At 42.6% G+C, this 17,172-nt stretch overlaps 1 protein-coding gene across 1 annotated transcript in view; it reads left to right on the forward strand.

Moving 5' to 3' along the window:
* Positions 1-17,172, forward strand: part of ehbp1 (EH domain binding protein 1) — a 133,392-nt gene that overhangs the window by 91,646 nt on the left and 24,574 nt on the right. Inside the window, exons 19-21 of the mRNA XM_070915571.1 lie at positions 3,917-4,043; positions 4,699-4,806; positions 7,641-7,766. Of these exons, the coding sequence (XP_070771672.1) occupies positions 3,917-4,043; positions 4,699-4,806; positions 7,641-7,766 (361 nt within the window). The remainder of the gene's footprint in view (positions 1-3,916; positions 4,044-4,698; positions 4,807-7,640; positions 7,767-17,172) is intronic.

Below are 17,172 nucleotides of genomic sequence, written 5' to 3' on the forward strand. Positions count from 1 at the left end.
TCCCTTTCGTGTCCATATGAGTCTGTCTGCCATGACACACACACTGACATCATAATGCTCTACATAACATGTAGCAGTGCCCCTCTATTGACTATGACCTTTTCAGACAGGTGTGTGTGTGTGTGTGTGTGTGTGGATAGGTGGGGAAGGGGGGGTTGTTGCTGCTGCATGTGTCTATATCTTCTGATGTGAATATTGAGTCAACAACAAGTAGTCGGCCAGTCTTAACATCTGTTTAATTGATTTTGAATGTCAAGTGGAATAAGGTGAGTGTGTGTGTGGCTGTCAGTACAAGTGAAACCCTCCGTGCTTATGGCGACACAGGGTGTCTTTGATCATCGATTCACATAAACACCCTCTTGTGTTCAAAGCCCAAAAGGCTTAGTCCTTTATGGCCAAAGGAGTGCGTATGTGTGCGTGTGTTACCACTTGACCTCACAGAAGTAGAATCACCATTTGGTTGACACCTAACCCCGTCCAAAACACCTGACCCCGAAAGTGGGTTCATTCAGTGCTTCATTCTGCCTGATATTTGATTTTTGATTCCAGTGAACCACAAACTTTCCTGAGTCAGCGGTCAGCACCTTACATGGCAGTATGAATGTGTGTGGGTATGTCTGGGCGAACGTGAGGTACTACATGCTCTCAAGTTAAAGGTCCTTTATAAATGCATTATATAACCATATTTTTTAACACCCCATCTCAACTGAATTTAATATAATTTCTAAACAATTCTGGACTTAGAATTAGAGATTTTGTTGCCAGGGCATTCGTTTGGGTCTCTGTTTAAAATAATATCAAAATATTAGTTAGCTGATTGAACTACAGTGTCATCTAATCAACTAATTATCACCGTCTTGTTGTGAATATGAATGGTCTGCACTGGAGCTAAAAATCATGATTACATGCTGTCATGAATTAGTTATAATATATCTGCAAGTATTTGATTGGGTTGTTGAACAAAACCAACAACTCAAAGATGAAAAAAATCCAGCTGTTAAACTATATCTTGTGTAACTTGCTTTCAAATTGAAGATAACATGATACGGTAAGATGAGGTACAAGGGCTACTGAAAACACTTTTTGCTGTCACACTAGCCTACACATTTCATTTTAGGTGTAACTCTGATGCAGTGAGCATTACATCCACTACTACTACTTTTAGTCGTAGTCTTTTTAATTTTGTAATATTTAAGCAATATTTAACCATATGTTGGAATATCAATGTGAAGCTGCGCAAAATTAATATACTAAACACAAAACTACTAAAACAAATCAGGTATTTCTTAATCAAAGCTTTTGTTAGTATGTGCATGTGCGCATAAATATGTTTGTGTATGTGCAGTTGTATGAGTTTAGTTCCTCTGTCCTTTAAAAAACAGAAACTGTTTTGTCCCAAGAGGATTGGGCATCCCAAAAGTCCTTCAGGCGGGTGGAACGACCTGCAGGAACATCACACACACACTCACTCTCTCTCCCTCTCATTAGCGATTGTGTATATGCGCAGCCTTGGTAGCGCACGATAAGGGCATGCGACGCTCAGCAGACTGCAACGTTAGTCACGCAGCCCCCTGCATACACATTCACAGACTCACACACCCCGAAAGCACTGACTCACCACGGCCTGAGCGATGATAGCAGCGATAAGAGATAAAGAGGGAGAGTGAAAGAGAGTAAAAAAGGAGGGGACACCCCAATATCTACTTGTCCCAGAGTGTAAAAGAGAGACAGAGGGGTCGCCAAGTGGGCAGGTGTTCTCTGTGTGTGTGTGTGTGTGTGTGTGTGTGTGTGTGATTGAGAAAGACGTTAGTTTTTAAGAAGGTTTTGAAGGCCAGTAGAGGGTACAGGTCTGGTTGTGATGTGACAGCAGTTTAACTTCCAAGCAGTGCTGTTTAACCCCTGGTTGTAGTCCGCCGGACAAGTCAGAATCACAACGGTTAAACAGTAAGTAATAATTGGACAGACGGCCTCAGTGTCCTAATCAGTCTCCCCAGGGATTTACTCTTTTGCTAAATCAACAGTTCCCTGTAGATATTGCAGGGGCTTGCAGTTTTTACCAATCAACACACTAAAATGTGAAGAAGAGGGAAAAAAAAGTTCTTCTCCTGAAAGTATGACAAGGACAACATTAATCCAATAAATCCTTTGACGTCCAATTATCAGTGATTGTTAGACTTTTCCTGCAAACAAACAGATATTCATGTAATCAGTCACATAATGGACTCCTGACCATAGTGCTTTTGTGATTGTCACCTTTCATTGGAAGATGGAGAAATTCTGTTTTGTTTTCTTTAAATGCTACCTAACAGTAGACTGAGAGAAGGTTTTTTCCTCCTCACTTTTCCTGCAATCAGTCATTTGAATGTACTGCTCTTCTGGATTGCTTTGCCCTTAAGGTTTACTTACACACATGCAAACAGTAGCGCTTTCTCACACCCAAGCTCTGGCCTTATGTTTTAAAATGTTTAATTGGGCATTTTGTATATAGCGCTTCAGATATAAATATGACTCGATTTGGCTTGACATAAGGTTTGAAGACGCTGGTAGAAGCTAACAGACTAATAGACAAAACAAAGTGAGAACAGGCTAATTGCTGACGTTGTTTTTGAAAGTCAATAATCTGAAGCTAAACTAACAACTCCCCATCTACAGCTTGTTCTCCCGCCCACACCGTCTCTATTAGCTTTGCTCGCTCTGCACACCCTGCTTGACTATCTCCCTCCGTCTCAAGCAGTGGAACATGTTTACCCTAATTGTCGACTTTATTACACGTTTCGTCGTCTTATTAACGTTGCCACAGCGTCAATCTTAGCCCGAGTCGGTTTCTTTTCCACTCGGCTTGGCATATTTGGAGGCCTGGTAATAAAGCATTTCTGCATGCCATTTTTGATAGTGGGAGAAGCGAGCGTGTAGCTTTTTAACACATGTTCACTTTGAAAACAATAGCGTTTTTTTGCATTTTGCATAATCTGAATATATTTTCTGGCTCGGGGTTTTGTTGAAAGTCAAGTTAATTGCCTCCTTTTTGTCTCTCTCATGAGTGAGGGAGAGAATGAGTGTGTGTGTGTGTGTGTGTGTGTGTGTGTGTGTGTGTGTGTGTGTGTGTGTGTGTGTGTGTGTGTGTGTGTGTGTGTGTGTGTGTGTGTGTGTGTGTGTGTGTGTGTGTGTGTGTGTGTGTGTGTGTGTGTGTTCATGCAAACAAGGAAACCACAATGTAGCTAACATATCAACTTCTACCAGATTTATCTCATGGCCTGTCAGTAGGTGTGTTTGCGCGCACGTGTTTACATGTGCACCAATGTGTGTGTGTGTGTGTGTGTGTGTGTGTGTGTGTGTGTGTGTGTGTGTGTTTGATCACAATAATCACAGAGCGGCTATGAAATCCTGAAGCGGCTGCCTAATAAAAGCCCGAGAGCAGATCCAAGTGGCTGGCAGAGGCTGACAGAATAATACACGAGATGTGGAGAGGCTGCAGACTCATCGCTGACTTTGTTTTTTAAAGTCAATAATTTGAAGTTTAACCAACTACTCCATTTGTGTGTGGGGGTTTCTTCTTGAACTTATTGAACTTCTTCAGTTGCTTTCACCCATCTTTTACATGTTTAGAAAAACACATCGCCTGTGACAGGAGAACTGAAATGTCATGGCTGTACACTCTTTCCTCTCTTACATTGCAGTTAGATTTATTCGTGGCACACACGTTTATGGTGTGCTGTTGGTTAATATATAACCATATATGACCTTTTTGCATATTTACCTAACCTCCTTATGTGGTATTAGAGCGACACCAGAAATAATGTAGCTTCAACTTCTTGGTCAATATAATTACAAGTGACCACTGTTGAATACACTCTATTATATTTCTGTGACTTAGCTGAATGCACATTTTCTCTGCGTTTGACAGAATAACGCTGAGGAGTTACGAGCGGAGCGGCTACGCAGAGCGACAGAGAGGTTGCGCAGCCCGGTAGTCTTCAGCAAGGACTCTGCAGTCAGGAAAACACAGCTGAAATCCTTCAGCCAGTATGTGGAGAGCAGACCAGGTGGGTGACAGTGCAACACACACACACACTGTAACAGTATTTACCCAGGGAGGTATGTTTGCACACAGCAACACTTGACTCACATATATCCGATTCACACCTGAGAGCAGGTAACTGGCAGGATGTGCTCAGACATTTTGAGCTCAGTTCTAAAAAATGTCATAATGATTCACCTGTTTGAAACCAGCTTTGAGAAGAAGGTCTTCCTTTACTTTCTTTGGCCTCTGTTACTTCTAACCACAGTCAATAATTCAACTCCAAGATGTCAAGCGCCACATAAAATCTACTGGACATTTCCTCAGTTCTTCAAACATATTTCAAGATTTCAAGTCAGACATGCAAACAGTCCATAACTGCTGAATAAATCACCAATAAATAAATCAAGTTTTTGTGGAGAAGTTACGCCTCAGCTCAGTCACTGAAAGACATTAAAGATTATGACGTCTTGTTTGACAGGAGACTATCAGGTTTTCTCAATAATAGTCATAAGAGTAATGGCAGCAGTTTTAACAAAATAATAGAACTAGTAATAAGTCTTGTGATAACAATTCTTAATTTATTTTTGGTCTAGAAGGGCCCTTCGGCCTAACAACATTTATATGCTCCAATGGATCAATAATACAACTATAATAAATGAATGTCTGAACCCCACCAGAGGTGAAGAGGCAGAAGTCTGTTCCTGAGGATCTGCGGAGGGCAGAGGAGGACAGAGGTTCACCGACGGAGCTCGATATTCGCAGACCATTTGAAGAGGAGGTTTGTCATTTTCTTTCTCCTCAACCAGACTTTTGTTTGCAGAGTGGTTTTTAGTGCATACCTTAAACTTTTTTTCCCCCACTCGCAACACCTCACAGGGAAAACTGTAGAAAATTTGTACTATGAAAATACCAAGCAGCTTCACCTTTATGAAGCCTTTGTGGTAAGCATGGCAAGGTGAAATAGGGGAGTTAGGGATTGAGAGTGAGGTGGGAGGTTGTATCCCTTAATTACTCCTACTTGGCCTTTTTTTTATTTCCTGTTAGTCAGCTTTCTTTCTGTCTCTCCTGTCTTGTCTAAGATAAATCTATCACTTCTCTCTGCTCCCTCTGTGCTTAAATTTCCCTCCTCCTCTTCACCTTGTCCACCTCTCATCCTCTCTCACACACACTCTCCCTCTACTGTCCTCTCTTCTCCACAGAGACATCCAAGTATTGATCTAACAGACTGCCATTTTAATTATAACAATGGTAGATATCAGCTGCACTGCCATTTAGAGGTGTGTTGTGTGCCTACGTGTCCTTCAAGTGTACACACACACACACACACACATTCTCTCTCTTCCTAGCCTGTGTTTGAACTTGTGTGTCCATAAGAATGCTATTATTTCATCGAGTGTGTGAGTGTGTGTGCCACTGGAGACCTGAATCTCTCTTCCCAAGGAAACGTCTCCTACCCTCGACCCTGCACCCTCCACCCCAGTCCCATGCGCGCACACAAACACACACACCCACACACCCACACACACACACACACACACCTCCTCCCAGTGCCTGGGCCCCAGGGTTAATGGGTGTTCAACCTTTCCATTATCCCGATCAGCCAAGAATTACCTGCTGAATGATGTTTGCATTAATATAATATATATGGTAATTTCCCTCCTCTTAATTACGGCTGGGCCGAGCGCGGCAAGGGGAGTGGGCTGATCATGTGTAAAATTGATTTGCCAAGGAAAAATATGGTGATAGAGCGAGAGCGCGCAAGGGGGAGGAGGGAGGGAGGGCTGCTGGGAATCAACGCACACACACGCTTGCACAAATCATGTGCACAGAGGCACACACTCACATGCTGGAAAGAGTGCAGGAAAAAGTGCTGGCCTGGGTGGAATGAGAAAAAAAAAACTTTCTCTCTCTCTCTCCTGCTCACTAGTTCTCCTTCCCATTAAGAAAAATGAAGTGCATCAGCAATAAAATGGAGATATTTTTTCGGATGCATCCTCAGTAGTGAATTTGAATAAACATTTTCCTCCACTCAGAGGAGTTTCTCTGGAGAATAGCAAGCAGTCAGGAGACAGAGGTGAAGAGGGGTCAGAAATGGAGGGTGTATTAAGTGCATATGGTTATAGAGTGATGGGTGTGTGTAAGTATGGTATAGTTACGGAGTGCCTGGTGTATGAGAAGTTGGAAGAAAGACTTATCTGAAATGGCAGAGAGAGAGTGTATATGTGGGTAAGGAGAGCTGAATGTAAGGTTTAGTTTAAGGGACCATGGAGACATTTAGCCTGCAAGTGGGTTAAGACTGCAAAGCATAAACAGGAAAGCGAAGTATTGAAGACTGAACACAAGTTTAAACAACTTGTTACATGATTTATGTGACATTTCTGCAGTTTTTTAAAGCTTCTCCTACTGATGCTGATGTCTCTCTAAATCTCAGTTTTCCTCAACTTCTCTTCATTTAACCAAGAAACCATTTAATGTGAGTCAGACACAGAGGTTGTAATATTTATAATGCAATACATTTTTAATGAAAGTGTACACGAAGACAAGGTAATTACCACATTATGGATGTCCGCTGTTGGAAAGGTCAGCAGGTAAACATGAAAGGCCAAAGCTCAGTGAATATTAGTATTGATTGTGGAGTGAGCATTGGATGTCAACAGTGTGAGATATAAACTGGACAATACTCCAACTCAAAGTGCCATTTGGGATGTGAACGATTAATCGGTAATCAATCTAAACAACAGTAACAACACAGTGCCTTGTTGACAAGGAGGGTTGAGTCCACGCCTGTCGCCTGCACCTTTTCATCTAACCTTTTCATTGTGGCTACAGCTTCTTTTACCAATCCTCCTTTTATGATGTTTTAATTCACCTTATTGTTATCATCTAGGAGTTAAAATGAACAGGCCGTACATATGACTAATGCCTAAACGTATAGACACACTCTGGTGGCCTGTTTTATTTTTCATTACAACCCTTCTTGTTTATACAAGAATGGGTCGGCTTTAAGTGTCCTACTTGTTTATTCCCATCTAATTTATGTCATCAAGTAAGTAACAAAAGGGCATTAAGTCATTTGTTGGAGGGGCCAAAGATTATATGAGAAAATTCCTTAAAATTAGCACTGTCTTGATTGTTTGGTGTGAATAAAGATTTACTTCAGTATGTCACCTCTTGATTAGGCATTTAAAGCTTTGCAGCTCTTTTTTGCTATAAAATGGTTCTGAAGGTGTGAGAGAGGAACTCAGACGAAACAAGAGGCAGCAACAGTTAGTCATTAGCTTTATGTATTATCTCTTCTCTGGACAAATTCTCTTTTGTTTTATATGTGGAAGATTTGTGGACACACTGCACATCTATTCATACATTTTCACTCTCCTCCTCCCTCTGTGTTATATCTTCTTCTCTTTTCTCTTGTTTCTGTTCCTGTTACCTTTTTGCTTCACTCCATCACTGTATTTCTCTATTCTCCCTCCTTCTGTCTCATCCCTCTTTCCCTTTTTTTCTGTCTCTGTTTAATGCTATATCGCACTACTCCTCCTTTTCTCTCATAACCATTCTCTCTCTCTCTCTCTCTCTCTCTCTCTCTCTCTCTCTCTCTCTCTCTCTCTCTCTGGTTGACAGAAGGCGTTCAAAGACACCAGTCAGTATGTGGTTGGGGAGCTGTCTGCACTGGAGAGCGAGCAGAGGCACATAGACGCCCGAGCAGCTCGCGTGGAGAAGAGGCTGCGCTATCTCATGGACACAGGTACCCCAAGCCCAATTACACTGGAAAAACTGTTTTGGCAAATTGAGCGTACGCACGCACATACACACGCATGTACACTCAGGGAGTTTGTGTGTGTGTTTTTATGTGTGCATTTGTGTGAGAGAGAATCTTTGAAGGCCCCCCCACACACACACACACACACTCTCTCTCCCTCCCTCTCGGTTGAATGTTGCACGACGGAGCGCTGGGTGGATATGAAAGGAGGGGATGGAGGGGGGGGGTGAGGGAGGAGGAGGGGGTGGAGAAGGGGAGGGGAAGGGTGGGTGGGGAGGGAAAGAGAGGGGGAGTGTGTCTCGGGGATGGGAGAAGAAGGGAGACCTCTCTGGGCTGGGGTGATAAGGGAGCCCTTCATGGGGGAAACGATAACTGGGTGCGATAGCGGAGCCCCAGCCGAAGTCTCCGCTGCAGCCGTTTGCCAGCCGCGGCCCCAGCCAGCCAGCCAGCCTCCACACTATTGAACAGTGCGCTCAGCCATGCACGGCTACACACATACACACACATACACCCTCCTTCCCTTAGTACATATCTGGCCTTCATTGATATGCTGTATAAGGAAAGACGGGGGTGAGTTAAAGGGAGGAGAGAAGGAGAGGCAAGGAGAAAAAAAAAAAAAAAAAAAAAACGAGGCAACACAACATGAGCACTGACACAGTTCACAAATCCACGACAGACACACACAAATGCTTACACACCCGCGCATACAAAGTGCAATCTGGTTTGGCGTATGGAGCCAGATTCGGGAGGTTTTTATTTAAGATTTGGCCGGGGGTAAAGCCTTGTTAAGACATGAGACAGTGTGCCGAGCCAAAAGAGGGGCCTTGGCTCCGTTAAGTCCCTAACTGAAATTGGAGAATAGCATCCCATTTATGATACTAAACCGTCCCATTCCTCACCCAAGAATGCTGTTGAAAAAAAAAACGTGGTTCCAGGAAGTGTACAAATTTCTATGTTTGCAAATGTTCTGAGAGTGTAGCTGCAGTATTTGCTGTAGTAATTTAGTGACAGCTCTCGTGCTTTTTCTGATATATCAGTGCACACCTTGGTGGATTTAGCCCCCAAAATCAAAAAAAAAAAAAAAAAAAAAGCTACACAGGGAAGGATAGAAGAGGTTTTTAGAAAAGCAAACTGGGGCGGTGGGATTTACGCTCACCTTCCCCATCCCATTTGGGTCCTGATATCGAGACTATCTCTCCTCTGTTTGTTGTGTTCGCTTTCCTCCTTTTTGCCTCCCTCCCTGCCTCTGTGCCCTCTTCCCCTGTCGGAGCGCATGCCATTGTGTCAATCTGAAGGGCTGTTTTTCCTTCTTCTTCTTCACCCACTGATAAACCAGCCGCTAGCCAGCAAGACGCCAGGTTATTTACTTCCAAACACCTTCAGCCATAAAGATTTCTCTTTATATAGTTATATAAATATATATATATATATATATATATATATACACCTCCAGTCCCCTCCTGAAAAATATGATTCACTAGAAAAGGAAGAGGGTGACAACAGGGAAGGCGAGGACAAAATAATAAAAGGATATCACGAAGAGAAATTCACCTTGGTTGCTTTTCATCCCCTTATAACATCAGTGGGGAATGAAATCGAGAAAATGTGGTTTCCACAAGTCAACACAGTGCCTACTGGGAGATGTAGTACAATACATATGGGTGATGCGGCATGCGTTATATACTCTGAAACCCCTACATTTTCAAGTGCCACATTTAGTCATAGCTGTTTATAGTTATCAACAACAATGAAACATGTAGTTAGCCGATTAGGTACTAACATGTTTGACTATATTAATAATAATGATACTAATAATGACTAACTGTCATTATTTATGGCTAATTACAAAATAAAAACCCTCACATTGGTACCAATTCTACACTGGCATTTTGTTGCAGCAAGGAAAAAAAGTTGCCACATGAGCACCTTGCTCACTTCCTGAAAGTGCATTTCTGTTTCCATATCTCATTTTGCAGCACTTATCCCAGAGACTCATCCAATAGGTTATGGATTGTGCCTTTAGGCCAAGGTCTGGAGGCATCAGAGCGAGATGCGGCAGTGACAGGTGGTAACTGAAGTAACCTTTATCACCTCAGCAACTGAGGTCACCTTTCTATAGGCTGTCATAGATGATAGATATTTTTCTCAGGGCCCAGAATGTCTGATTGAAGTTATGGCTGATTGGCTGTAAGCAAAATATCCAGTATTGATCCATCACATCTGACTTGTGCCTGTACTTTACTCAGGCACATGGTGAGAAATTACCACCAGCTACCAGAAATGTTTAATATTTTTTACTCTGCTGGCCACACTTTTGAATTCCAGCCAATGTCCAGAGGTCCTTTTAATTTCCCCAAAATATAATTAGATGTCCAAGTGCCTGGTTGAATTGTGAGTCACAGTGCAATTAAATACATTTCACAGAATGTTACTTTCTTCAGATCTTGCTCAGCTCTTTCCTTGGAAGTTGTGAGACAGTCTCACCATCATGATGAATTGGCTATAGATCAGCCAGACGAAAGTTCAACAGAACCAATCACCAATTTGCCATAAAAGCCTGCTGTTGGGTCTTTTTGGCACAGTTCATAGGCTTATTCAGTGCAAGTTGTTTGCACCGTAATGTGGGCATGTTGGACAAAACATTTTGTCTCCTACCCCTCCCCAATTATTTACCTGTGAACTGAAATCCACCAATTTTTATCAACTGCCTCCACTAGTCTGCCCAAAGTAAGCCTAGACTAAAACACTGATATTATTACCTCCTTAATAATGCAATCCTCAAGTGCTTAACCACAGGTACAGCACCAACTCGAGTCTTGTCAGAACTGGTGCTACTCATGCATTAAAACTATATCACCTGTCACATGAGATAGGGATCAGAACTCGGGAGAAACAGTGTGTTTTTAATCAACTTCTACATTTTAACATCCTCATGATCCACTTTTCTGTCTGCACAAAAGCATGTTTTGTCCAAGGAAAGTTGACTGAGCATGCAGGCTTCTTTTTAATGACACCCAGCCCCTCTGCATCCTCTTAGAAACACAACGATCAACCTCTCACTCAATCTACCGTCAACTTTAATTTCAGTCTCTCTTATTCAAACTAAAGCATGTGTTTATGAAACGCCAAACATCTGCAACCTTGCGGCAGCAGCTGAGCTTCAGAGAGCAGGCCTTTTCTTGAGAAAACCTTGGACAGAAATAAAATTTGACACCACTTTCCACTATTTTAATTGAGCTGCAGACCAGATGTGATCTCAACAAAAGATTAGATAATGAAGAAGTCAGTTGAAAATTTGAGACTTAAGGGGGAACGTGGGTCAGCACTAAGAAGTAGAGGTGGAAAGTAGTGATGAGAGGAATCATAGCTGCTTTTCATGTGTTGAGATTTACAGACGGCTTTCTACTTAAAGGTTAGCAGTGCTTAAGAATTCGGTGTGTTCTGCAGAATTGTATAAATGTGCTTCATTGACTATCACCACATTAACAGTTTTACATTTAGCCTTTAATAATGTGTATGCTTGAAGATTATACCCAGAGCCACGCTCAGTTTGTTCATAGAGCAGACTTTCTGAGCGGGGGTGGATGTCATAGCAGTGCATATGATCATATTATTCAGACCTCTTGAGGTAAGTGTGGGTGAGATCAGTGTGCAGTGGTGCTGTGGTAGCGCACAGCACTGCAGGACTGATGGGCAGATGTGAACAGACAGACCGACTGACCCATGACTGATTGTTCATCTCTCTGCTCCACCAGCAGAAAGCCTGGGAAGATCTACTGTGCTCTGCTGCTCCTCAATATTCCCTCCTTTGATATCACATGCTTTTGCTTTGTCATTGCCTCGTCCTTTTTTTCCCCTCTGTTCTCTAAATAAATAATTTGTCATTCTGCTTATATATACATGTATAATATATTATATAATAATCTCAGTTCTTCCTGTTTTAAGCTACTTTAACTATTTTTGTGCTTCCTTCGTCAGTATTCTTTCTTTTCTTTTTATCTTTCAGTCTCTTCTTTTTCAACCCTCTCTGCTTCTCTGCATCACTTTCTATTTGCTCTGTTCCTTTTTTATCCATGTGAATCTTTATTTCTGTCTCCTTTCTCTCACCCCTGCTCTCCCTCCTTTTCCACCCCCCACCCCCACCCACCCCCCCGGTTTGGGCACAATGCAGCTTTCTGCGGCATTTTCTATTACGCCGCGGCCCTCCCCAGATGAATCCCAAGTAATTGGGGTGGTTAATTTATTTACTCAGAGGCAGTTCACAGCACATTAAATAATAGAGATAATTGAACAAGAATTGTCAAGTGTCTTCTGATATCAGACACATTACAGGAGGGAGTGTGCATAAAACTCCATTTCTATGCCCCCATTGTTTATGGTAATTAAGTACACAGATTTATTCCTTGGTTGCCTTCCAAGCTTATGGCAAGCGCCATTGTTGTCTTCTATTAATATGTAATCAGTAAATAGTTTAATTTTCTAATCTGCGGTTGGAGAATTCACTTTCTAACAACTCTTAATTACTGCTGGGCTCTAATGAGTCTCGCCATGCCAACGCAGCCAGCCAATCAGAGGCCAGGCCCGGGCCGGGGGGGAATTTGAATTCCTGCGGCGCCCCCCCTCGACTAATGAACTTGTTATTCTTGCACCACTGGGAGCACTGTCCTTCACACATGCAACATTAGGAGAACGTTCACCTCCTGCAACAGACCGAATATTTATAGGAGTTTATTGATTATATGAGCAGAATATTTTGTGTCTTCATTACATATACTTTATTCATTTTGACTAGAATATTATCACATGGCTTTTAAGTATTGCATAAAACTTTTGTAGCATCATACAACCTTTATACACAGTGCCCTACAAAAAAGAACAGATTGAATAGGTTGAACTTTTGATGGCGTCATTAATATGTGTTTTATTACTATGCTAATTTCATCAGAATCAAGACACCATTCATCATTAGTGTGTTCTTACTGGTTCAGGTAATACTTCTGACCTTGGCATTGTTAGTTTTCTAAAGCTATTGTTACACAGAAAAATGTATCAGACGCTCCTTATTGAAAATTCAACTTGAGGTATGAAGAAGCATTCAAATGCGTCATGTAGACTTCGCAGAAAATCTCCTGGCCCCTGTTTGAATATATCTCGACCACCCCCTACCTGGCCCCTGTACCTATTTACACACACCTCCCATTTCAAATAGCTATATAACCTGCAACAATGGACGCAATTATCCAAATAATGGCACTTAGCCGCACCGCAAAGCTGCCTCTCACCTACTGCGCATTTGATAAGAGATAAACAAGCAGAGAGAGGAGAGAATGAGTTTTAGCTCTCCCAGATTAACATATGTTTAAAAATTGCACTCAACGCCGATAAGATTGACACAGGGTTTTTATGGCGCGCGCTCCTTTAATCTGCCTTTGTGTCTGCGAATCGACGAGAGGAGAATGGCACAAGGAGGGATCCAGCAAGAGCTTAATGTACTTTACACATGCAGCCTATCCCCCCTCAGTATCTGAGAGAGGGACAGACTGGACTGTCAATGCCTTCACGTTGGAAAGGGCTGCTGGCCTCGACTTGGTGTGCGATTGTGTGGAGGATTGCAGAATGTGAACAGTTTAAACGTCAACCTGTGGCTCTAAATCCAAACAGTCATCCAAACTAAGGCCTGCAGGCTAATTTTGATTCATCTAATTTTATTCTTTTCCTTCTTGTAAAGCGATATTTCATGCTGGTAATGTGTTTACGTTTTCCCCAGATCCTCTACTTGAAGTCCTAACACTAATGGTGATTGTCAGAGTGTGTGTGTGTGTGTGTGTGTGTTACATTTATATTTCCTTAGCATCCAGTGAGCCGGTCTCTCACTCTTTTTCCCATGCTTGTCGTCCTAATCCAGCATTGTGGCAGCTTCAGTTTATAGTTTGACTAAAGATTTAAGCTGGGCTACGTGAGTGGCATTGGGACTCTCACACACACACACACACACACACACACACACACACACACACACACACACACACACACACACACACACACACACACACTCACATATACGCATGCACATCAAGCCCTGCCTTGTCTTGTTGCGGCAACACAAACAGCGTGTGCAGCTTTAAGTATATTATCAGGGGCAGTTCTTTCACAAACGTATTGCTGAAGAAGCTTAACATTAATTATTGTAACTTTGGGCAGATTACATCCGTGCCCGCCTTGTAAGCGCAGGCAGACTCATCTTGACCTCCTATACGAGAGCTTAAAGACACAAGAATGGCATTTTACCAACTTTAATGGGATAACCAGTCTAATCTTTCAGCACTGACAGAAGAAAAAGTGTTTAGACTATAATACCCTCCCCAGTTCACAGACTGGAAGATGGAGGGAGAGAGGTTTTGGTGTTGGCTTTAATCAGTGTACACTTTGTTTTTCAGGTGCTACAACTCCTCTTTTCCTCGGTTGTGTTTTGTTGGTGTAAAAACAAAAACGTTCTTCAGTGCACGTTCAAAAACAAATCAAGTAACATTAAGCTTCAAACGCAGCTCTCCTCCTGAATCTTCTGAAAATAAACGCAGGCTATGCCAAAGGCTTGTCCACTGCGTGAATTGTGATTGAAATTGTTGAGCAGAGAGATTCCGACTATTGTTTATCCATAATCACAGGCCCAATTCGTAAGCTAAGCTCATGGCAACAGAGATAGACACAGCCAAGGGAAGATGCGTTCCTTTTTGGAGCCTTTGGTCATTTTCTTGTTGTTGTCAGGGTTACAAAAAGAGCACTCACTTTCAATCGAATGGTTTTGTATCAGACCACAGTGGAATGTGTTTGTGGTCATCTTGAATTCACTTCAGGAGCAAATGCACCGTTCTTCCCTATGGGGAAGAAAAGAAATCTAGGGATCACTCCTTTAAAATCCATTGCCTTTTTCTTGCCTTTGAGGGGACAAAACAAAGGATTTGAGCTTCTTGTTTTGTGTGTGTGTGTGTGTGTGTGTGACTCCAAGGTTCAACTGGGTCAGAACACAGATTAACCCCCCCCCCACACACACACACACACACACACACATATACACTCCCATTCCCGCTCATGCCCTTAATCTCCTCGGCCATTTGAATGTTTGAGCAGCAAAACAATTTAATTAGTCAACTTGCAAGGACTCTGCACAAGCGACCAAAGCTGAGCTCCTGCCTCCCCTGCGCTTTCTGTCTTCCTCCTAGCCCCCCACCCTCACCAGTCCAGCACAGTGACACCACCCTCTTTCCCAGATGTGCACCGCTTTTTTTTTTTTTTTTTTTCCCTTCCTTCTCCCCCCTTCTTTTCTCCAGCTCGGTGTCAGCCTTTCATACATTCTTTAACAGTGGGGATGAAAGGGGGATTTTTAGGAAGATTAGGGAACGGGATCCTCTAGGCATTGTCTGAGAATCTTCAGATAAAACGAGCTGGGTGGATGGAGTCAACGGGAGGGAGGGAGGGAGTTTGTTGGGATGGGGGTGTAGCTACTCGCCACGTCCCAGAGACTCACAAGTTAAATTTGTTTGTAAACTAGAGCAGAAATTATTGTGGGCTACTTTTCATTTCCCTTTTTTGTCCTCTATCTTTCACTTTCTTTCTCCCTGATGACGCTTTTATTTGTTGCTACGCTCGTGATATTTTTGTGCTTCCTCTAAATCAGTTAAAAGTTGGGCAGGCAGGCACTCCTCCTTTCCTCAGCCTGCCAGCGATAGGGCCGATTAACATTTTCAGCAGAGGGGTGAGTAAGTGGGAATGGGGGGGGGGGGGGGGGGGTTGTTGGAGAGAATTGGGAGGTGGACAATGGCCGCTTATGATAATCTGCTCTTTATTGGAGCATCCCGCCAATGCTTTCATCAGCCGCCTCTCTGCCTGAGACCCCATGCAGCAGCCGGTCCAACAAACCATGCTGCAAGCTGCCAAACACATCGTCACAGACACTCGCATACAAACACAGAATATACACAAGTTACACATTAACAGAAACACTGAATATGTTCATACACGCACCCATAGAGGGCATGTACTGCACACTCAGCTACACACACTCTTAAGCAGCACAGTGATGCACACAATCAAATACACCGGAGACACTATGTTTTATTTCTGTTTGGTTGTTTTGTTTTGTGCTGTCGCTAAAAAACGTCTTTCATATAAATTCATCTTAAGGGTTCATTTATTGGTTTGAAGTGTCACTGTCACATTTTAATCTGCCTGTTTTGCTGCTTGTATTTTCTTTGTTTGTTAATGTAAACTCTTATCTTTCTTCCATCTCTGAGGAAGTTGACAGTGCAAATTAAAAACGAAAATATTCATGCATTCCTCAGATTCACTAGAGATATTTGTTTATTTATTTTGTTTGCTTTTTATGTGGTTGATTATTATTTAGTTAACCAACTGCGGCCCAACGACATAATTGCATTTCTACCTTGCAGTCAATTAATCGAGGCTTTCTTATGGTAACGGATGTGGTGGCACTCGACAATGCAGGTTAATGACAGAGGTTTGGCCAGTAATTACACCATTCACTTGCTAACACAGCTGCTCGCCATGCTACCGTTGTCATCACCCCCACACACACACACACTCCTCCTCCCCATTTCCCATTGTAATGAGCACTCCAGGCTACAAATACCAACAGCTGTCTTTCCCAATACATTTCCATTTAAATATCTATTTAAACACAGCAATTTTGCATTTGTGTATTGAATCAAAGCTTGAGCCAGTGGCAGTAACAGCCCAGTGCTGGTGTCAGTTGTAATGTAACGCTGTGGGGGGATTTATCTGACACATTTACAAACACATTAGGCAGAATGTAAATTAGGAAGTATATTAAACAAACCAAAGACTCAATTCTTCTGAGATTTTAAAAGTGCAGAATGTCTCTTTTTTTCAATCAAAATCATTTTATTGATATAGGACTGAGCTGATGGCCTTAAGCAAACCTCTGAGAGGAAGGAGAGACAGATGAAGGAAAGCATGCAGTGATTGTGTAACACAGAGAGACAAGGGGAGAAACTAGTGAATGGCAGCACAGAGATGTAAGAACAGGATGACTAATGTTGTTAGCAGAGCCATTACTGGTCCGCAGATTAATTCATCAAGCAAATTCATCGTTCACCTCCCCTCTGCCTCTTGTCACAAGGCGTGTAATATGACACCCCTCAAATTTGTTCTAACATCTACCCCAGGGGGGGTCGAGCTCTCCCCTCCTCACACACACAAACACACACACACACACACACACACCCTCCTCCTTCTCTTTGCTAATGGAGCAGGCGGAGCCACTTATGCTAAAAAGATTGCAGCTGTCTGTCAGCAGGTTGGGGGGGGTGGGGGGGTGTCCTCCACTGGGGGTTATCACTGCTCTCTCTCTCTC

The sequence above is a fragment of the Enoplosus armatus genome, chromosome 12 (assembly GCF_043641665.1).
Source record: "Enoplosus armatus isolate fEnoArm2 chromosome 12, fEnoArm2.hap1, whole genome shotgun sequence".
Classification (NCBI taxonomy): domain Eukaryota; kingdom Metazoa; phylum Chordata; class Actinopteri; order Centrarchiformes; family Enoplosidae; genus Enoplosus; species Enoplosus armatus.